This window comes from Arvicola amphibius, chromosome X (assembly GCF_903992535.2).
Source record: "Arvicola amphibius chromosome X, mArvAmp1.2, whole genome shotgun sequence".
In the NCBI taxonomy this organism is placed as follows: domain Eukaryota; kingdom Metazoa; phylum Chordata; class Mammalia; order Rodentia; family Cricetidae; genus Arvicola; species Arvicola amphibius.
The window spans coordinates 71,481,982-71,506,442 of NC_052065.1; the positions used below are offsets into that span (position 1 = coordinate 71,481,982).

At 35.2% G+C, this 24,461-nt stretch overlaps 1 protein-coding gene across 1 annotated transcript; it reads left to right on the top strand.

The window, feature by feature from the left end:
- The first annotated feature begins 2,024 nt into the window (after positions 1–2,024).
- Positions 2,025–22,663, top strand: LOC119804333. The gene is made up of 4 exons (XM_038315784.1): positions 2,025–2,076; positions 3,390–3,490; positions 19,505–20,453; positions 22,299–22,663. Exons 1-4 carry the CDS (start codon positions 2,025–2,027, stop codon positions 22,661–22,663), a joined length of 1,467 nt encoding a protein of 488 aa, XP_038171712.1.
- The last annotated feature ends 1,798 nt before the right edge of the window (positions 22,664–24,461 follow it).

Sequence of the window (24,461 nt, forward strand, 5' to 3'; positions counted from 1 at the left end):
TGTAATTCTTCTCCTTCTTCTACCCCTATTCTTCTTAAGTTTGGTCTTTTCATTGTGTCCCAGATTTCCTGGATGTTTTGTGGTAACAATTTGTTGGATTTGCTGTTTTCTTTGATCAGTGCATTTATTTCCTCTATAGTATCTTCAGCATCTGAGATTCTTTCCTCTATCTCTTATATTTTCTTGGTTATACTTGTCTCTGTAGTTTCTGTTCATTTACCCAGATTTTCTGTATCCTACTATCTCTTGGTCTGTGTTTTCTTCATTGCCTCCATTTCAGTTTTCAAGTCTTAAACTGTTTCTATTACCTGTTTGATTGCTTTTTCTTGGTTTTCTTGGATATCTTTGAGGGATTTATTCATTTCTTCTAACTTTTTGTTAGTCTTCTCATCTATTTCTTTAAAGGGGTTTTTCATGTCCTGTTTAATAGTCTCTATCACTTTCATAAAGTTATGTTTAAAATTGATTTCTTTTTCTTCTTCTGGATTATGGTGTTCAAGTCTTCCTGTTGCATTATTGCTGGATTCTGGTGTTATCATGTTGCTTTTCAGATTGTTGGAGGAATTTTTGCATTGGCGCCTGCCCATTTCTTTCTTCAAATGCAGTCAGAAAAGTCTCGACAGCTTCATCCGATCTTTGCTATGGCTGTGTACTTGGGATTTTTTTCTTGTTCTGCACTCTCTTAGTTCCACTCAGTACTAGAGTTGGCTCTCAGATCATCTCCTCCCTGAAGTAGCCTATGGTGGTGGATCTAAAGACCCCGCAGATGGAAAGGAGTGCTTGGGGGCAAGCTGGGATGGGATAAGTAGAGAAAGTCAGTAGCCAGGGAAAAGCCCTGCTGAATGGCCCGAAAGTTTAGGGGATTAGAGGGTGCCTGTACTCAGTTCCTGGGGCATCCGGCCAGGCTGGCACACACTTACCCATCTGGATGGATTTCCTGGTACTGGATGTGGGCCACTTGCTGGCCAAGGACCTTGCAGGCAAAAGGGAGGGCTTGGTAGGGGCCGCATTGGTGGAACAAAGAAACCCTTGCAGCCCTTGCACTCACCACTGTGTCCCCAGACCCTCTGCCCCAAATCAGTCTGAGCTGGGGGATCTTAGGACCCTGCAGATGGAAAGGGGTGCTTGGGAGCAAGCTGGGATGGGATAAGTAAAAGTAAAGAAAGCCTGTAGGCGGGGAGAAGCCCCACTGAATGGCCAGAAAGTTTAGGGGATTGGAGGGTGCCTGTACTCGGTTCCTAGGGCATCCAGCTGGCCAGGGGGCACACACTTACCCCTCTGGATAGATCTCCTGGTACTAGATCAGGGCCACTTGCTGATCATGGCCAAATTGGTTACTTCTGTATCTGATGGTGCTCACATACAAATTCCTGAATTTCACTGAAATCAATTAGAAAAAGTTTAAATGATATTTAAATTAGTAGAAAGAGTAATGTTGTTATTTTAGACATCCAGGACACAACTTTTGCTTGGTAAAAATTGCTCAGATACTGTCGAACAAATCATTACATACTTTCAGGTTACTAGTATTTATCATGACTTTAATACTATGAGTCATGTATATTAGGAATAAGAAATTGTGACTTAGTTTCGTATTTTCATACAGCATCATGCCACTTCTAATTCATCTAGAGAATTAGGCCATAAATATTATTATTGGCATGAGCAATTTATTTTTTTATTGATGATATAATTTAGAAGATTTGAAACCTTCAGTGATACAGTTTTCTTTTATGTCATAATGAGAGATGCTTCTTCTGCGATTTTTATGCTTGCCTCAAATTATGATCTTTATTTGTTTTAATTCTAGTTGTTACTATATTAAAAAATTCTTCCTAATGGCTAATATTTATAGACACCATTGACTTTTGATGTGAAAGCTTTATCCTTTTGAATTTTAATATGTTTCAATGAACATAACAGCAATTCTTACCTTTTGTAAATATCATATCAATAATATTGACTGTTCCAATAATTAATGTCTTCTCCCCTCTCCCCTTATTTTTTTCAGTTGGATTTGTCAGATGTTAGAGTTAGCATTTGGTTCCTCGTTTGGAGATGCTGCTGCTAATGCAGGTAATGATTTCAAAGTTCCAAAGTCAAAGATACACAGAGAAACCCTGTCTTGAACCCTTACATAAACACCACCAAAAAAAGCAGAAATGTGTTTAAATATAAATTCATCATTATCACAGCTTTTGCCTGAAGATTAACAGAAGTTTTACCATAATGTATTCATCAAATACCAGACAATTGCTATTCAAATATTTATAAAAGAAACATTTAATAGCATCAAAATATTTTTATTATAAAACTTGGATGAAAGTAACATATAGAACCAAATTAAATATTATATCATCCATTAGAGAGATTTTTATAGGTACAACCTTCTTTTTTATGGTTATTACTTTCTTTGTTGAATGGCATAAAATTGAAAATGCCTGACATGTTCGCTAATGATTTCATAATTATGAATACAGTAGAAAATCATGTCTATGCTCTCATGTAATACTGGATATAATTGTATTCTTTCTATATGAATAATTTGAGAATGGGAAGCAGTAACTAGAAATTCTTGGTTCCCTCCAAAATGAATAAACATAATATGATGACTTACAGCCATTGTGAAATAATTTATAATTTTCATGAAACCAAGGAAACAATAATCACTTGGAAAAATATTATCACATGTACTGTTCCAATAATTTTTTAAAATACCTCAGGAAATCTGATCTGAAAGTAAGAAAAAAGAATAAAAATGGGAAAGGCTAAAGGGGGTAAATACATATTTTTACTTCTTTGTATATTTCTCAAAATGCAATTAGAAGTGATTTACTAAATTGTAATGTTTACTGATAATTAATTACATTAAAATTTTGTTGAAGAATTTGAGCATTACATGCTTAAAGCAAAGTCCATTAATAGGAGTAAATAAAAAATAAAATTGCTTAAAGAACTATTCAAGGTAGTTAATTTTGGGGGAACTATTCTGCCAATACACAGAAGCACACACATAATAATGAAGAGTGGGACAGCACAATATCTTCATACTATGCTCACTACTCATTACTATTTTCATACTTGAGCTCAGTTTCTTAAAACATCCCCAGAAAACAATATCAGCATATAGCACAAATCCTAGATGCAGCAAAATCAATAGCTATATAACCAAAATATCAAAATGAGTTAAAGACAGTGGTCTGAGTATACACTAAATAGACTATTTATAGAAGACAAGAAAATAAAAAAAAATGTTTATTTTAAAATGTGTTATATTACTTCTATTCAAACTCTATTGTATAGGTAATAATATCACAAAATTTGCCAATCACCAAGTTTGGTGTTAATATAGTCTTCAGATTCATAATCCTATATTTATTTTCTTACAGAATACAGACGTGTGAGTGCTGTGATTTATGAAAAGTGTCTTATGGCTTTGAAGAGAAACTTCCCTGTGATCTGGTGTAACTACTGCCAAGAAGAAACTACAGTAAGTAATATTGCTGTTTCAATATTGATCAATGGCAGTTAAATTTGGAAAACTCAGACTTTCTATTACTTAAAAGTATAGTCAGCAGTGTAAAAAAGTATATTCATGTCATAATTCAAAGCTTCTATATAAAATTCTTAATATGGAATATTAATTCCTCTAAATAATAGAAGAATCCATAGAGGAACAATAACAAAATTAGGATAGTTTACCCTTTCACTTTGATGTCCTAGTTAATGTAATTAACAGTGGTTTGATGGGTGGACATTGAACATATTGGTTTTTATTTTGACTGTTGAAAGGATGGTGTTAAACTAAGTTGAGCATAATAAATATACTTTCAAATAACAAAATTCTTGTTAAAATGTTATTTTAATTAGTTTACAAAAGAATCTCAATAGTCTATAGCTTCAGGTAGCTTTCTTTTTATTTCCTTGATGATTTTGTTTTTCATTTAGGGTGTGTGTGTGTGTGTGTGTGTGTGTGTGTGTGTGTATGTGTGTGTGTATACCCCACAGTGCTTGTGTGAACATCAGAGAACATTTCTACCCTGTGAGTCCCAGAACTAAAATTAACACAGCAGGGTTGGCAGGATGCACCATTATCCACTGAGCCATCTCTGGAACCCTTCCTTCACATTTTTAGATGCTATATAATACAGACTTTAGAAAAACTGTAGTAAACTAGATATAATAGCTCATATCTATAATCCCAGCATTTGGGAGTTGGAGGCAGGAGGATTGCCACAAGTCCAGCCTATGCTATATGGTGACTTCCAGGTTAGTGAAGATAACATTGAAACAAGAGGGAAAGAGAAGGAAAAGGGAAAGGGATGGAGGGAGCGAGAAAGATGGATATAAGGGAAGGAACAAGGAAAGAAAGAAAGAAATAAAGAAAGAAAGAAAGGAAGGAAGGAAGGAAGGAAGGAAGGAAGGAAGGAAAAAGAACAGGAAAAGAGAAGGAAAAGGGAAGTAAATTGTGGTAGTTTCAATAGGTATGCCCCAACACACAAAGACTCGTGTTTGGATACTTAGCCCATAGAGAATGGCACTATTAGAAGGTGTAGACTCGTTGGAGTAGGTGTGATCTTGTTGGAGAAAGTGTGTCACTGTGGAGGCGGGCTTTAAGGTTTCATGTATGCATAAATCATGCCCAGAAGTGTATACGTCTGGTGTCTGAAGATCAAGATGTAGAACTCTCAGTTCCTTCTTCAGCACCATGTCTGCTTGCACACTGCCCTGTCCCACAAAGATGATACTGGACTAAAACTCTGAAATTGTAAACCAGCCAGAGTTAAATGTTTTTCTTACAAAAGTTGCCATGGTCATGGTGTCTCTTCACAGCAATAGAAACAGAAGGAGAAAGAGAAATGAAGAAAGGAGAGAGAAAGGAAAGAAGGAAAATGGGAGGAAATAAAACAGAAAGAAAAAAGAAAGGAGTGATTGAGTTATAAAAATATGGCCCATGCAAAGCAGCATCGTACTGCTAGCATCCCAAATAGGCTCAGCTCCACAGGAACAACAAATGTAAGACACCTTCCAGAAAACGGGTAGAGGGATCTGAAATTGAAATATTTCTAACACCCATAATCTTCCTTCCCTGTCATTATCCTGAGAATCAGACTGACCATGATACTATGTGGAAGTGGCAAGAGTGTAGTGATGAGCTGCGGGCAGGGCTGCTTTTCATCCCGCCTGGCTCCCGCATGGTTAGCTTTACACCTGAAATAACAACACACAAATTGTATTCTTTTAAACACTGTCTGGCCCATTAGTTTCAGCCTCTTACTCACATCTTGACTAACCCATATCTAATAAGCTATGTAACACCACGAGCGGTGTCTTGCAGGGAAATATTCAGCATGTCTGACCTGGCGGCTGGCTTCATCACATCTGGCTCACTGAGGAGAGTCATGGCGACTGTCCCAGAGAGGAGAGGTGGGGCAATTGTCTGAGCCATCTACCTCACTTCCTTCTTCCTGTTCTGTCTACTCCACCCACCTATGTTCTAACCTATTAGGCCAAGCAGTTTTTTTATTAATTAACCAATGAAATCATTAGCTAGATAGAAGACACACCTACATCACAAGAGCTCTACAGGTGCTAAACCCAGTCCACCTGAGTCTATCAGGAAAGGGAAGTGTCCCTGCAAACCATGAGGAGGAGTAAGGTACCCTACAATTGAGAAATCTGCAATGTGCTTTCCCTTCAGCTATAATATGGCCTTGCCTAGCAAGGAATACATGAAATTTTGGGAAAGCCATGGCAAAATGTGGAAAATGGCACAGCACAAAGATATGAACAATACACCCCAAGCTACACCAGACTGAGGTAGCAGAAGAAGTATTGGAAAGGAGCCTGAAGTCGAGCATTCTCAATACTCCTACCTAAATTGCCTTTCAGACCTCTAACCCATGTAGTTTTTGAAGTATGATGAATAAAATCTCAGAGAGAGAAATTGGGGTTGAACTTGAAGGTCAGAAAAGCAAAACAGCCAGTCACTGAGTCTTACCTTGCCCTCAGTCCAAAATGGCGATCCTGCCTCCAGGAATCTCAGAATGAAACTGTCTGTGAGCTGTTTCCTCCCATCTTATATTTCTCTCTAGGGCTGGGATCAAAGGTGTGCACCACTGGGATTAAAGGCATGCACTGCCTGGTTTCTATGGCAAATTAGTGTGGCTACTGAGATTAAAGGTGTGTGTTACCACTGCCTTGTCTGTAAGGCTGACCAGTGGGGCTGTTTTACTCTCTGATCTTCAGGCAAGATTTATTTATTAAAATACAAATGAAATTGCTACTACCATGTCTTTATTCTTACTCTACTCCTTATTCCCTTCTTTATTCTTTCCTCATTTCATAAGTTAAATAGTGATACCCTTAATTCTTAAAGGAAAATAAAACAATAGCAATATAAACTACAGTTTTCCTAACTATTTCTAAAATTCAAAGGGGACATAGGTTAAGTGAACAGTCTCTTCTCCTGTGGCTAATACTGGGACTACTGTCACATCAGTATATTTGTTACTGTGGTTGGCTTTCTTACTGAACAAAAACCCAAGTGAAGAACAACCCATATAAAAGAAAAAGACTAAAACAGTGGGCAAATGAGGAAAACTACAGAGCAGAGGGACGATATGGACCAACAGATATGCGAAATGCAACAAGGAAAAGAAGAAAAGCATATGACAACATTCCACTATGATACCCACACATGTCAATGGCTTTTGACATGAGAAAAGAAGGATGGTGTGATAGATAACTGAATGCTAGGATCAGTATTTGAATCATATTTTTTACAAAAGGACCAATAAGTGTGTTGTTTTTCCTGTTGCTGTGATTAAAAAAATACCCAGGCAAAAGCAATATAAAGGAGAAAATGTTTAATCTGGCTCACAGTTTGAAGTTAAAACTCACCAAATTTGGGAAATTGAAGAAGCAGGGGCTGGAGGCATCTGGACAAATTGCATTCACAGTGAAGAAGAGAGTAAGTGTTTATGCCATCTCACTCTCTCCTTTTATATTGTCCAGGCTCCTTGCCCAGGAATTTGTGCCACTCACAGTGACTAGGTCTTCCCACTTCAATTAACCTAATAAAGATCATCTCACCCACAGGTGGGTCCAGAGATCTGCCTCCCAGCTGATTACAGATTTCATCAAGTTGAAAACTGATATTGGATATCACACACAGTTTTACCTCCAGGCAGCTAGACACCAAAACCTACCACTTTAGAAACACTGAGCTGCACACATCTAGTTTTCTGTGACACAAAACTTGTGTGAGCTACAGTGGTGGTTTTCCGTTGTTCTGTCTCTAGTGCTATGTTCCTAACTTACGCAATAGTGTCATGTCTTAACAGCTCTTAGCCTTATCAATTTGGATGAACAGTGCTTTCACATACTTCTAACTCTAACTATATAGGCTGCATACATATTGCTCACTTACTCTCTTCCTCCTAAAAACCTTCACAAATTTATAATCTTCTACAGTATGTAGCAAAAATATTACAAACCATTAATGCTTTTTCTGATTTGGGTTCCAAAGATATTTAGTCCTAATCTCCAGTGAGCAGTTCACCAGTGACCAGTCCACCAGGAGCCTCCAACTTTATGCTTTGCACCCTACTGTCTTAACCTGGGACAGAGACTTGGAGACTTGATCCAGAAAGGCCTCCAGCATCTGTGTTTAATACACTCATTATCATATACCAGATGACTTCCTGCCTGGGGCCCTCAGGAAGATGAGAGCAAGTCAGAGGCAAGAGGACTTGGGAGTAACTGAAACAAACCGCCCTTGTGATTGAAAGCCTTCATGCTTCATAAGCCCATTGGTCACAACTATGAGCAAATACTAAAGTACATTGTAAACTCAATTCTGGACTTGACAACCAGATGGAATAAGTAAATTGCAATGAGCAGAAACGTGAAACAAAGATTCAGAACAGAAATTATCTCAAACTAAACCTCAAATGGCATTTAATGGCTGCCCTGGGAAGGGTGCTGTTTTCCTCAGTGATGTAGCCTCTGGTAAGGTGTTCTTGCTTCAGGAAATAATCCCCCACTCTTATGTGGCAAGACACTCTAAAATGAGTGAGTCACACAAAGAAGGCACAAGAGTAGGGACTTGGAAGAGGAAAGGCTTTAGAGGGAGAAGGAAGGGGACAAGAGACAGGAATATTGGGTGAAAATGATAGACAGTCATTAGAAAAATGTATGAAACTGCCAGATTATAATTTTTGAGGCAGGATTTCTCTGTGTAGCTCTGACTGTCCTGGAACTAACTCTGTAGTCCATGCTGGACTCAAACTCACAGATCTACTTGCCTCTGTCCTGAGTGCTGGGACTAAAGATATCTGCCATCATGCCCATCTCAATTTTTGAATGACTCTTATGAAAAAAAAAGCAATGATAAAAATCACAATTAATTGAGCAGAGTAAAATCAACTTAGGATAAAATAATTACTGTGAGGAGACAAAAATAATAACAACATCTGGGTGGTTGTTGCACATGCCTTTAATCCCAGCACTCTGGGAATCAGAGGCATGTGGATCTCTGTGAGTTCGAGGCCAGCCTGATCTACAAGAGCTAGTTCCAGGACAGGCGCCAAATCTACAGGAAACGCTGTCTTGAGATAAACAAATAACAGTAACAACAACAACAAGCACTACTGTAGTAATTAGTGTGTTGTTAGCACTTTACACACTAAGAACAACGAAGTCAGCAATCTACACACAGATTCATCCTAGATGAAATCAGTTTTCTGGTATAACAGGAAAGAATATGAAACTAACTAGGGTTTTTTTAAATGGAATAGGACAACAGAGCACAAAATGTATATAAAATACATAGAAATATGTTTCATTAGCAATAAAACTATAAATAAATAAAACATTGAGGGTACAATATATAGAAAACAGATGAGGTCTGGCCATGTCCAGTACATTGCAACCAGTAACTTACGGTTTTTGTAGTTCCTTTCATCAAATAAAAAATGGCTTATTTTTGTTCCAAAAAAAAAGAATATAATCTTCCTTCACTGTACTGCAGAGATTGCTCAGTGGTTAACAACACTTGTTACTCTTGCAGAGGAGCCATTTCAGTTCCCAGCACACACTTAGTGGTTCACAACCATTTGTAAATACATTTCCAGGGATTTCGATACTCCCTTCTGGCCTCCACAGGCATGCAAATGTACACATGCATACACATAAAATAAAAGGAATCTAGAATAAGTTTTAAATAAGTTATACCCCTTATATGCATGTTCTTCTTGGGTTAACCCCGTGTTCATCTCACAATACAGAATACAATCCAATTTGGCTTAAAAGTTCAAAATTGGCATCTCATATCATCTAAAATACAAAGCAATCTTATAACTACAAGCTTCTATGAAATAAAAATGAATATTACTATCCTCCAATATACAATTACACAAAGTAAATAAACAACAAGAAAACTCATTATGACAAACATCAAATCCCACCATGCCACAGCAAGCATCTGGAGCTTATGATGAAACTGGCTGGATTAGAAAGAGTTTAAGAACTCCCACCCATCTAGATCTGCTACCTGCATAAAAAGCCTCTCTTTTAGGCTGGTTTCACTCCATCCCCCAGATTTCCTCAGCAGACATCTATCTCATGGTCCTTAAACTACAATATTCTGGGGTCTCTATTGCAACTTAGGATTCACCTTCATAGCATCACACAATGGCTTCTCAGAGACTGCTTGGAGGAATTGAAACAAGGTCACACATTGTTTAGCAGTATTTGTGCTCTGAAGCTGTGGAGCAGGACTCCAAGTTCCTTTCAATCTTTTGTCTCCCAATTCCTGCAAAAATCAAAACCATGTAGATATTGTTGCAAAGTTCTGCTGCCCATGTGACATGTAAGCTAGTCCCCTTGGCTCACAGGTTCTATGTGATGATCCTGGGAAACCATTCCTTATGCAGTTGCCCTTGAGGAGCAAGGAACCCCTTCAGTTTAAATGAATTTATATATTCATAATATTGAATTTCTGATGGTTAGGATTTTGTCTTCAGGACATTTCCTGTCATCTCAGTTTATCATTGAAGGTTTCTATTTGATGGTGCTTATCTCTTTAGCAGTAAAAGTTGCTTTCTTGCACCAGTCAGAAGGTCTCATGGCTGAAAATTTCTTCTGCCAAACAAATCTATTCATTATATTAAAACTGAACTTCACTGAACTTCTTAGGATGAGAGTAGACAGTAACCAGATACTTGCTCAAATTATCACATGAATGAATCTTATGCTAATTTTGGTAGACTCCTTATTCTCTTCTAAACCTGTGTGAGCAGGGTCTCCAATAGTCATACTTCTCTCTGCATTCTTGTCTCCCTTTACAATGGTTCATTAAGCTTTTCTAATATCATTCCAAGGGCTTGTCCAACCAAAAGTTTTGTTCCCTTCCACATTGTTCCAACAAACTAAAAAGGGTTACAGACCACAGCTATGTTAACAATGGTCCCATTCCTGGTGCCTATAGTCTGTCTTGGTGTTGGTGTGATAAAAGAACCCTGACAAAGGCATCTTATTAGAGGAAAGGTTTGTTTGGGCTCACAGTTAAAGGTCACTGTCCACTGTGCTGGGGAAGTCATATCAGCAGGAACTTGACATAACTGGTCACATGGTTTATATAATCAAGGAATAGAAAGTGATGAATATGTATGCTCAGATCACGTCATCACTTTTATACAGTCCAAAATCCTGTCCTAGGAAATGGGACCATCAACAGTTGATGGTCTTCCCACTTCAATTAACCCAGTGAAAATAGTCACCCACAGCCATGCCCAGAGATTAACTTTTCAGATGATTCTAGATTTTATCAATTGTACAACTGATAATAACCAAAACAAGAACCAAACAGGGGACTCAAATTAACATATAATGAACATAATTCAAAATCTATGAAAATTTATGAAATCAATTCAAGACATACAAGAAAGTTAACAGTAGATAGACAAAAGAATCAATTACTTGGAGAATAAAAGATAAGATGTGGGAGGGGAGGATTTAGATTTAGTGAAGAAACTGAAATGCTGAAAAGGAACCAAATATAAATTCAGAAGAATAAATGAATCAATCAAATTGTTAAAAAAAAAAAACACATAGCTGTACTAGTCAAGGTTCTCTAGAGGAACATAACTAATAGGATGAATGTGTATATATGTACAAATGTATGTGTGTGCATTTATGTATAAAGGGGATTTTAGAGTAGTTTATAGGCTGTGATCCAACTAGTCCAACATGGCTGTCTCCCAGTGAAAAGTCCAAGAATCTATTATTTGTTCAGTCTACATGGCTGGGTGTCTCAGGTGGTCTTCAATATATATGGGAATCCACAAGAATTAGACTCTAATGACAGAGAAGGAATGAACTTGCCAGCAAGAGTGGGGGCAAGCAGGCAAAGAGAAAGTGCTTTCTTCCTTCATGACTTTTCTATAGGTTGCCAACAGAAGGTATAGCACAAATTGAAGGTGGGTCTTCCCACTTTAAAAGATCTGGATTAAAGTTGGGTTACCCACTTCAAATGATTTAGTTAGGAAAAAATCCCTCACTGATGTACCCAGCCACTTGGATTTTAGTTAATCCCAGATATAGTAAAATTGACAATCAAAATAACCATCACAACAGCAAAATCACCATCAAGAGATAAGATTAGAGGAAAATAATGAATTTTAATGATGAAAGATAAGATCACAACAATAATAAATATACACACATATGAAAATAAAACAATTGACTGTGACCAAAACTTCCAAAAAGTCTGACATATGTTCTAGAGACTAATCCTAAGAATCCATAGGCTAGAAGCATCTGATATGAAGTCAACAGTTTTAGACAACCTAGACCATGAACTATATCTGAGGATATAACAAACAAATATCTAAGTACATTGAGCATCTTAAACCCCCAAATAGTCATTATCAGAGAAGAAACACCATACAAAATATCATAGTCAAGATGTCAAAAGTGCAATGTAAAGACACAAAACTTAAAGCTACAAGTGAAAAGCTGTAACTCATGAGGCAGAAACACATGGAATGATATATTTCAAGCCTTGAACATAAATAATTGTCAACTATCGAAGTTATCTATTAAAATTGATAGATAAATAAGAACATTTAAATACTGGCATAAGTTAAGATAATTCATTATCCACAAACACAGAAATTAATACATCTCATGAGAGCAATAGATGAATGGAAGATAACCAGAAAGAAATTGATCATGTGCAGAACAGCAAATTAGCAAACAGCCAATGCTACCAAGAAAGGATGGAAAAAAAAACTACTAATAAACCAACCAACTAGAACAGTCAAAAAAGCATTTATAATAGCGAACTCTTCTCAACAATAATTTTAAATTCAAATGTCCTTAATCCACCAACTAAATGGATTATAAAATAATTTTGGACTAACTGTTCTTTCAAAAAAATTCAGAGAAACAGGAAAACTGAAAATCTGTGGTTGGAAATCAGTCTAACAAACAAATGTAATAACTATTCTTATATCTGATAATATAGACTTCAACCACAAAAGTTATAATTACCATAAATGTTTATGCATTGAGCCTCGGAGGCCCCCATTTCATTAAAATATCAATAGGCATCAACACCATATAGGTTCTGAAATAATACTAGTGAGAGATTTCCAAATGCAGCTATCACACCTAGATTGATCTTCCAAACCAAAAATCAGCAAAGAACCTTCTGAGATAAATACAACATAGATGGACTGGGTTTTATAGATATCTACATTCTTTTTTCATAAAATGTTTTATTTTGTTGTATATAATTCCTTATTTGTACCAGTTATTGCTTTAGATTTAATCTGCTTTTAAAAGTTTTATATAGATGAGTCTGTGCTCACACACAAATTTAGGATTCCCTCTTTTCTTTAATAATCCCTATAAGCTATTCACTATAAATGTAAATATTTCATTATGAATATTCATACACATTTAAATAATCTCTTACATTTTAAAAATAGCTCTAATTGTTTTAAAGTTTTTATCAGGAACACTATATTAGACTCATGTCTAAGTATTTTAACACTATTTTATTAAATACATAAAGACTTTCATACAATATATTTTAATCATATTCAATCTCCCAAATTCCCCCATGACCACCTTCCCCACACTACTATCTACATGCACACAACATTGAGATTTCATGTTTTTTTAAATCTTCACCAAAAATCACAAACCCACCTTATTAGCAAACATATATACATACATACATACATACATACATACATATACATATAAAAATACAGGTTTATTTTATCATTTTGAATGATAAAAAAATGAAGTTATTTGAGGAAGAGATTGGTTTGGATAGGACCTCATTGATATATATGGAAATATTTCTGTATTTTTCTTATATTAAAAATAGATTTTTATATAATATATCCTTGTTATGTCTCTCCTCTCTCTCTACTCTCAGTTCCTCCCCCACCTCGCCTCCCTTCCAGATCTTTGTGTCTCTCATTACAAAACAAACAGGTCTATAAGGGATAATAATAAAATAAAATAAAACAAAAAAGGCACAAAACAGGTATGGGGCAGAGACCCACTTGTTCACACACTCAAGAATCCCATACAAACACAATCAAAGGCATAACATGAGTAGATAGATAGATAGATAGATAGATAGATAGATAGATAGATAGATATGCACACATGGGAGCTGTAGAGTAAAAAAGAAAAATTAAAATTAAGTTGATGTTGTTCTTTTCCCCATTGAGTCCAGTTTGTTTCACCCAGGGATTCTCTTTCTTTCCCAGAAACTATCAAATGTCAACAGTTCCGCAGTTAATGGTGGGATTTATTGCTTACCTTTTACCCTCTATGCCTGTCTGGAGTTTGGGCAGATTTTGTGCATGCTGTCACAATTTTAGTGAATATATATATATATATATGTAAAATTATATATATATATATATATATATATATATATATATATATATATATATATATAACTGTTCTTTACTATCTGGGAAACACAGTTAATTTGATGTTATCCACCACTTCTAGCTCTTACAATATTTCTTCTCCTTCTTTCTCAAAGATTACTGAGCCTTGGAAGGAAGGTCAAACCACAGTTATGCTTGGGCATTTCACTTTGTCATTCTCTGGATATTGACCAGTTTAGAATCTTTGTGTTAATTCCCATTACATGCAAGGAGAAGCTTCTCTGTTGAAGACTGATATACTGATCTATGGGCTTAGAATTAAGTCGATAGAGAAGACACCAGCATAAGAAAGTATGCATTTTATCAACAGTGCATAAAAACTTTTCTAAAACCATAGATGTGTGTGTGTGTGTGTGTGTGTGTGTGTGTGTGTGTGTGTGTATAAAATGTGTAGGCCGCAAAGAAAGCCATAACAAATCAAATAAGAATAAAATAGTCCCTTCCCTCTCATGAAACCATAACAGAATCAAAATTTACCTCAGAAATTACAAAATACTAGGGAATAAAACAATACACTACAGAAGAAATTAAAGGGGGAATTTTAAACTATTGAATAAAATGAAAATGAGAGCCCAGCCTAACATGACCCCAGGCAATACCAAGACAGTCCTAAGAAGAACTTTTAGAATAAGTGCTCATATTTAAAAGGAATTAAAGAGAGCTCAAGATCTCAAATAAATGACATAGTGATGCAATTCAAGAGAGCTCTAGAAAAATAAAGTCAAGCAATTGCAAAGAATGGCAAGGAATAATGAAGATCATCACAGAAATTAATACAGACAAAAACAGTTGGCTCTTTGGAAAGATCGAGAAGATTAGCAAACAAACCCAAAGACATGGAGAAAAGCTCAAATTAATAAAATTAGAGATGAGTCAGGCAATGTTGGTGCATGTCTTTAATCCCAGCACTTGGGAGACAGAGGTAGGCAGATCTCTGTGAGTTTGAAGACAGCCTGGTCTACAAGAGCTAGTTCCAGAACAGTTAGGGCTGTTACACAGAGAAACCCTGTCCCAAAAAACAAGAATAATTAATTAAATAATTAATTAATTTAGAGATGAGAAGGGAGTTGTTACAATATAATCTGATGGAAATTCTTGAAAAATACTATAAATTTGTTTCAAAATCAAATTAAGAATATCATACAACTTTACCAAGTTAATTTCACCCAAGAATGCAAAATAAACAAGTCAACAGATATAACACAACATATTAATGGATTAAAATTTAGAAATCATAAGATCTTGATAGAAAAGAGCCATTTGACAAAGTTCAATATGACTTCATGATAAAAATGCTGAATAAACTAGAAATCAATGAAACATATTTCAACATTAAAGCTGTATATAACAAATCTATAGATAATATAACATGTTCATACTATAACATGAAAAATTGAGAGCATTTCAACCAAAATCCAGATTGAGACAAAGTGCCTACTCACTCCATTTCGACTCAGTATAGAGTTTAAAGTCTTTGCTACAGAAATTAAAACAGACAAAGATATAAAGGGGATAATATCAAGAAAGAAGATGTTAAAGTGTCATTATTTACAGAAAACACAATACCATTGAAAAACACAAACACTCTACAAAATAAAATTTTAGATTTGGTAAACAATATTAATAGTGTTACAGGACACACAATCAACATACAAAAATCAGTAGATTTTATACATGCCACTATCTAACATTGAGAATTAAATTAGGAAAAACATCCCTTTTACAATGGCATCAAATAAAACTAAAACTAAATGACAATTGAACTAATGAATAAGGAAAAGACCTCTGCAAGAAAATTTTAAGATGCTGAAATGTTTTTGAGAAAGATATTATATGGTAGAAAAATTTTTCATATTCCTGGTTTGAAAGAATTGATATTATAATTAATATAATAATATAATGCAATTGCAATCAAAATTCCAGTGATATTCTCCACAAAACTAAAAAAAATCTTCGAATTCATATGGAAACATAAAACACTATACACAGACAAAGAAATTCTAAGCAGAAAAAGCATAGTCAGAGTTATAACATTTCTTATCCTCAAAATACATTACAGAACTACAGTAACAAATAGGGCATGATAATGTCACAAAAACAGATTATGTAGACTGATACAACATAATAGGGAACACCAAAGTAAAACACACAACTATGTACATTTAATTATTGACAGAGATGTCAAACATTACTTAAAAATGACTTATGGCTTATTCATTGAATGGTGCCAATAAAACTATGCACATAGCTACAAAAGAATTAGATTAAATCTGCCTGGAAAAACATAAATTCAAAGTAGATCAAAGTTCTAATTTAAACTCATAAACACTGAACTACTAATATGAAACATAAGGAAAACAATTGAGCCATACTTATAGGCAACAACTGTCTGACTAAAATCCCAATAGCACAGTAAGTAGACCCAAGAATTGATAGGATTACATGCTGTAGGACAATGGTCTGAACCCTGTCAATTGTATTGTAATAAAACACTGATTGGCCAGTACCAGGCAGGAAGTATAGGCAGGGCAACCAGGCAGGAAGTATAGGCAGGACAATGAGAACTGGAGAATTCTGGGAAGAAGAAATATTCAGTGTGCAGTCATCACTCAGCCACAGAAGAAGCAAGATGAGATTGCCTTGATGACAAAGGTACCAAGCCACTTGGCTAACATAAACAAGAATTATGGGCTAATATAAGTTATGAGTTAATAAAAAGTATGAGCTACTAAGCCAACCAGTTTATAATTAATGTAGACCTCTGTGTATTTCTTTGGGACTGAATGACTGTGGGACCAGGTAGGACAGAAACCCCTGTCAACAATTACATAAGTTTAAAAAGCTTCTGCACAGCAAAAGAAATTATCATCAGAGTAGAAAGACATGGTATAGAAATGAGAGAAAGTCTTCACTTTCAGACAAGGAACTAATATATAGAGAGAATATATGAGCTGCCAATCAGTAAATCAGTCAATGAACTGAATAGACAGGTCCCAAAATAAGAAACACAAATGGCTAATACATATTTTAAAATATTCAACATTCTGAGCTATAGTGAAAATCCACATTAAAAGAATGTTGAAATTATATCTCACCCAAATTAGAATGGCTATCATCAAGAAACAAAAATAACCACAAATGCTGGTGAGGATATGTGTGCATAAAGAGAAATTCTGATATACTATTGTTGAAAATGTAAACCAGGGAACTCTTCTAAAATTGTGTTTTAGTTTTTTGTCCAATATATAGTTTAATATGTAACAATTTTATAGAACCACTTATATTGTTTTGGAACCATCATATGGAAGTATTCTGTGAGAAAGCCTGTTCTAATCAAATCACAAAGATCTCTTCACATTATCACTCCCAAAACAATAAAATAGAAAATTATCAAATACTAAATAATTATCAAATACTAAAATAGAATAATAAATGCCACACAATTAGAAAACAATGAAACTCATACTCAAGTTAATAACACAGCATGTAACTGATAAATATTAGTCTGAAGTTTTCAATATAATACTGTTACTTTAGTGCCACTCTTTGATTTAATTTATACAAATATTGTATGGTGAAAGTTAGAGAAAGATATAAAGACCAAATCAAACATTACCAATAGTTAATGAGTGATGAATTTTACCATAGCTTGCTTGGGTGTGTGCATGTATATATCTGCATATTTGTTTTTCTTTTCCTTATTTTTATTAGACTACACTGTGACAGGCAAGTCAATTCATGATAAGTCCATGAGAATGAGTAAGTGAAGGTAGTTTAATTCTATTTCATCTCCTTCAGTGGTTGCTAGGCCCTGGGATTTCACCATGATTCTAAATTGTTGGTTTGTAAAGCATCTCTAAAATTGGAGGTAGACAGTGATGATGGAACAGGAAAAATGAAAATGCAACAAGCTTAGCCATCCACATTAAACAAATGAGCAGAAATTACTCCAAGCTTTTGACTATTTTCTAAAGTTTTGGGAGTTAATTTTGCTATTTTCTTCCAGCTTTTTTTTATTGTACTTATTGGAAGAACTTTTATTCTTACATTTACTTATGTCCTAGGATTTCTTTTGGAGGTTTTGAAAATCTTCAAGAATCACATGGTGGTGATGGGTGTAGGATCAAAGTACACAGTTTAAGAGTGGTTATCATATGAAAATATGAATGTTCAGTATGTTTATTTTTCACATATCATCATACTTTGTGAAATTAACAGACATATCAGTAAATGACAGCCATTGAAAGTATAGTCCACTATACTCACACATCCCAAGAGAAGTGACATACTATGACATGAGATAGGGGAAACATGGGAAACCAAAATCAGTGATAATGCAGCAAAGCAAACAGGTTAGCTTGAATAATTCTTGATTCTCAGATATAGGAGCTATTCCTAGTTATCCAATGAATGAATTTGAAATTTATGTCCTGTCTATGCTGAAGCATGCATGGGCAGCCCATATTTGGTGGTTCTGTTGAACTTGTCCATATTGCGTTTCATGGTCTAAGTTGATGAGGATGGATGACCAGGTTTCTTCTTCAAGAGGGCACTAGATCTCATTACAGATGGTTGTGAGCCACCATGTGGTTGCTGGGAATTGAATTCAGGACCTTTGAAAGAGCAGGCAGTGCTCTTAACCGCTGAACCATCTTTGCCTCTCACTAAAATGACTGGCCAAGTGATAGTGGCCTTGAGACTGAAGTTTTTGGAAGTATAAACTGTAGTTTGGTTAGTTTTCATTTTAACAGAGTTCTCAAAAACAACTTGTTTGTTGTCTCTCAGAGCTAGCAACCTAGAGGGGCAGGCCCTTCAAGATTGATTTACTTGGTTCATCAAGTAAAATCTCTTGCCACACAACCCTAATGATCTGAATTTGATCCCCAGATCTCAATTTTTAAAAATTTCAGATGTGATACCTTGTATCTATAACCCTAGCACTCCTCTGGCACACATCCAAACAGCCAAAATAACAAGAGACATGGTGCCTCAGAAACAAGACAGATGGAGAGAACTGATTATACAAAGTTTTACTCTGTCCACACAACTGCTATGGAATGGGTGTACTTACATTCATACATACATACATAATGTACATGTCCACACACATGCACACATGCATACATGGTAAGCACATGGACAGACATACAAAAATAGAAACAAATATTTTAAATATATTTCTAGGAATCTTTAAGTGAGTATGAAGTTATAAGAATTATAAATTGTCTTCCAAACTATTGGCCATAGATAATGTATGTTCTCAGAGAATAACACAGTCTTTGATTGGTTATTAGGAAATAAACTTGGAAAACACTAGACTAAAATAATATGTTTCTGAAATAAATAGACCACTTTTGGTGAATCCTTCATATTTCTCAATTTGGAGCAATCAACTTATGTCTACTCTGTCTAAGTGTTATCCTGTCCTTACAATAAAAGATACAATGTATCAGAATCAAGAGTATTATTCAAAGTGTTGACATAATGAACTGTATCTTTGAACTTTAATTTTCTTTCAGATTGTTTCTGTGAATCCAAACTTCCAATACAGACGTCCTCAAAATATTTCTGATGAATTCATTTATTTCCGTCCTATTAATGCGGAAATTCAGGAAAGGGCCAGAAAACAAAATGAACAGAATCCAACTTTGGCTTCCCAGCAACCCAATCGTGAAGGTATCCATCAGAGGGACTTGGGGCTTACAAGTCAGGTGGTAAAGGCTACCACCCCACCACTAACTAAGGAGTTAGAAAGCATTGCCCTTGTAAGACCAAAAACTTCAGGTCTTCTTCGCATAGAGATAGTACCAATTTCTCCAGGGTTCCCAGAATTTCAACGCTTAGACGTTACAGGAATTGCCAGTCCCAAGGAAAGGGGGAAAGGCACCGCAATACTTGTTGCAGGTGTGCCTGGAAAGGAGGAGCTAGATGATACAGAAATTCCAACTTTGCACTTCACTGGGTTTGTACACCTGGAGGTTTTACTAAATAAATGTTCACCATCCTCAGAATACAGTCGCCCAGGAACCCCAAGAAATCTGTGGATGGAATCTCCAGAAAATGCAGAGTCCCCAGGAAGTGATGATATGGAAGTAGCAAGAAACATGTATCCTTTTAGAGAAAGATTCATCTATCGGCGTTCCTGGGCAGAGCTCTTAGAGGCACCACTAAACAGTGAGGGGCTCCATATTCTCCAAACTATTCCCAAGGAAGAAAACCAAGATATGGGTTGCAACAAACTAACATCAGAAGAAGAGAATCAAGTAACCATCCATACTAAGGATCAACATTTCCAAGCTTTGCAAGGCCCTTTCCCCTTGTTGCCAGAGCATCCTAAGCTCCAGCAGCAGCGCAGTCAAAGCTTACCAAGATACAGTGAAGCCAGAGGCCAGTATTTAAATGCACCTGAATTCAAATTAAATGAAGAAACTCACTTCTTCCCATTTGACCATAATTTAATAACAGAAGGTAAGATTTTTCTTGCTGTCACTACTTTTTAAGTTACATATAATTTTTCATATAAGTAGATTTTCACCAATAAGTTTATCTTCAAGCTTGCCACCTAGATCATCCTTTTCTATATCATAAAACATTTTATGATGGAATTGGTTTCTCTTCCACAAATGTAAGTCTTATATTCACATTTGGTGATTACTGCCTGATGCTAAGTTGGGTTAATTCAATCACATACCAATTAATAATTATCAGGAGTGGGTTCTAGAATTTACAGACTTCTTAAGACTTCAAGTTAGGAACAAAAAATCACCTTTTTTTTTTTTTTTTTTTTTTTCGAGACAGAGTTTCTCTGTGGCAAAAAAAAAAAAAATCACCTTTTAAAAGGTATAAGAAAATGAAAAGTCCTCACTCATTCAGTTTTAACCCAAAGAATAGAAAAACATGTCCACTAACACATTAAATGTCTAATAACTAGTAGATAATAAAAAAGGAATGATGTGATAATGGGCATTAATAATCAACTGGTTAAAAACCCAACAGATAACTTCTTTATCTCCTCTTGTATATGAGGAGCTACTGAGAAGAAAGTATGAATTGGCATATAAACCATAAATATTTTAATCTATAATTGGTTAAAAGTAATATTCACATAATTTATATCTATAACATATTAAATCATAGATTGAAATTTGCTACTGGCTATAAAATAACATTTTAGTTTTAACATTACAACTATGTAAGCATATACAAAAATTCTCCTGTGTATACTGAATGGTATTAGGAATTTTCATGTCTAACTTCTGTTAGGACCCCAATTCTACAACTTCATAAAAGGTCTGCAAACTAGAAGTATTGTTTTAAAAATAGCATCCCCAAACTCCTGAAGATGATTTTGATAAAAAGTCTGAAGTCTAACCCAAAGTTTACCTGGAAATCACAACTTGGCCTATTCTGTAATATTTCTTTTTCTATACATATTTAGACCTCTAAGAAGTTATTTATCAAAGGAAGAAATTAAACTCTAACTTAAGGTCAGCTCAGATGATATCTTTTGAAAAATAAAGTTGGTTCAACTTTATTCTCAAATTGAAATCCCTTCTGAAGAGTGCTACAAATTAGCAACACACTACATTGCTGAGTCATTAAAGAGTGTGCCTAATAAGCAACAGAATTGGGTTTGATTTTTAAAACTCAGGTTGAAAAACAAAGAGACATAGTACTGTGTGTTTTTTGATTCCACAACTGGAGTTTATTGGGTAGAGACTCTGCCTCAAAAAATAAAAAATAAAAACTAAAAAAGTGAGCAACTCCTAGTAAAAAACTTCCTAGGTTTTAATATGGCCACCATGTGCACTTAAACAACACACACAAGTGCCTGCATGCTTACACACACAAACACATGCACACACACAACCTTCCTGGGTACTTTTTCAGTTTTTATGGTTATCTTTTATTTAATTTCTTGTTCCCACTAAATTCCTAATCGCATTAAGTGTTCATACTACCAACGAAATAAGATTTCACACTAAACACCTACACCTTTGTTCCTAAAAGTCCTTCAGCCTGTAGCTCTTCCCCATCATACTCCCATTGTTCATCCTCTTTTTCCACCTCTATTTTCTAATAAGCCTAAACCTCTGGTTTAGAATCATTTACTCACTTTTTTCTTTGTCCATCTTTTTCATCCAAAAGTGTAATTGCTAAATAAAAGTTACTGTGGTAAAATCACCATGTCATTTTGAGGTAATTGCACTGAAACCAAATTTGGAAATACATCTTTCATTCTTATTTATAGCTTCTTCTCCAGACTGAAGCCAATCTGTTAATCAATTACAAATTTCTGGCTTTGTGTTTTAGAAAATATCAAGGAAAGATACAACATGGAGGGAGCCTGGCAAAGAGAAATTCCATCACATTCTGGAGAACATCTTCCCATCAAGCCAAGATTTGAAAATTCTGCAATTGGAGGAAACATTGGAATTCCTGAGGATACTTCTGCATACTCCAGAGGCAATATTAGAAGCCCCAAGAATGATGTTAATACTATCCCCATGGTTAATGTTGGAATGCCCGTAGATAATTTTCAATTTCTTAGAGGCAATGCTGGAGTTCCCAGGGGCAGTGCTTTTGCTGTTTACATGGGTAATAGTGATAGAACCTCCAGATGTATGGTATCTTCTCCATTCACTGAGCTCTCAAAGATAGGTGAACACCAGTTATAAAAAATGATACTTTACAATGCTGTCCATTGAAGAAACAAACTAAGACAGTTAACACCAAAACAGACATGTACAAACTTGACAACTCAAAATACTAAATGGGATATCTAAATTATGAATACACAATTAACATAATTAATAAACTTGTGATAATTATTTATTAGATTGGCTAAAACTAGATTGTAGCTAGCTAGTTTATCCCGTATGCAGCCATCAATTGTATATGGAATAATCTAATTGGAGGAGTGTGTTTCAGATGTGGATTTCTTCATTGAACAAAATACCAAGTAATCTTCAAATGACAATGTCTCCTAGTAATTTCAAGTCCTCTTGAATACTTTGAAAGACAAATAAAAATGATCTCAGAGGTATTGTCATTTATTTTGATGAGTCTAGCTTAATGTCCAAGACATTTATTTAATGAAAGCTAGAATCCAGGAGATTTCTTGTGTATAATACTTCACTAAAATATTTGAAAAAGACATCTGGGGAAAAGTTCACTAACAAGAGTATTCAAATATGGCTCTTTGTGTCTTTTTACATATACACATCAAAATTGTAAATATTTATGGGAAGCCTTAACAATACAAGGAGACAAATAACTGTAGAACTGTAAATATTATGTGTGGTTGTGATGCTAATAATATAAGACAATAATAACAGCACCACAGGATGCCTAAAATATTACATGCTAAAACAATGTTTTTGGTTTGAAAGTTAAGTTTTACCTTTCCCAGACACTCTGTTGATTTGCATAAGAAGATTCAGGGTAGAAGATAAAAATTCTTGAAAACTTTTATGAGATGAATGAGTAGGATGCTCTTCCCAGAGCAGTGTTTCATTGACCCAGGTGATCAGCCCAGTATTCAAATAAATGAACCCTACTTATATATAAAATATGGCTTTTTGGAACAATTATTTCACAAATCTTGTAAGGTAGATAAAATATTACCAGAAAGTTATGAGAATAACTGACAAATTACTTGGGAAATAATCTCATTACTTTGTATTCGTGTATAATATAAAATTTGTGCTGAGTTTTTGGGCACTTGGGCCATTATTCAATTTGTACATTTAAATTTTCAACTTTCCTGAATAATGGTTGCTGCTGTTTTTACAAAACCAAGGGCAATTTAAACAATAGGTTGCCACCTAACCCCTTATTATGTGCCTTAACACATAGTACAAGGGGTCTTTGATGTGAAGGCAAACTCTCGCCTTTTTTATAAGATTTCTCTGGCCTCTGAGGAAGGAGGTAAAGAGGCTAGCTAGCCTCCCTCCATTCAGTCCCCATGGTTCAGCATGCTCTTTATGAACCAGGGCTTTAACCTCAGAAAATTAGTAAATGTAGTGACATTTTTTTTCTCCTACTTCTTACCAACCAAGAAGATGGGATACCATTTCGGACTTGACTAACCTGAGTTTCATAAAGTGTGGCAAAACCACAGAAATAACAAAAGGATAAAAGGATACAGGCTGCCAGACTTGAGTTACTGCCAATATTTGACTTAGAATAAAAAAGCAAACCAAGAGATCACCTTGCTTAACATGATCTCTTGTCACACCGACTTTTAGGAACACAACTATTGTGTTCTAATTTTCAAAGGAAACCACCTTGTGAGTGAAAAATAATGAGTACAATAGACACTGAGAAATAATTTATCACGACCTAATGTTTATCAAAAACAAGTAGAGAGACAGTAAACAAAGTTTGATGCAATTATATATAACACTAATATATAATTGAAGACAGTCACGAAAAAACACCAACTTCATCATCAACAAAACCCTGCTTTGTGAG

Bases quoted from the DNA above. Each gene is read 5' to 3' on its own strand.
- LOC119804333 (XM_038315784.1), top strand. From the start codon at position 2,025: ATGTTAGAGTTAGCATTTGGTTCCTCGTTTGGAGATGCTGCTGCTAAT. The intron at 2,077-3,389 runs GTAATGATTTCA...ATTTTCTTACAG, and splicing joins AGATGCTGCTGCTAATGCAG to AATACAGACGTGTGAGTGCT. The intron at 3,491-19,504 runs GTAAGTAATATT...ATTTTCTTTCAG, and splicing joins ACTGCCAAGAAGAAACTACA to ATTGTTTCTGTGAATCCAAA.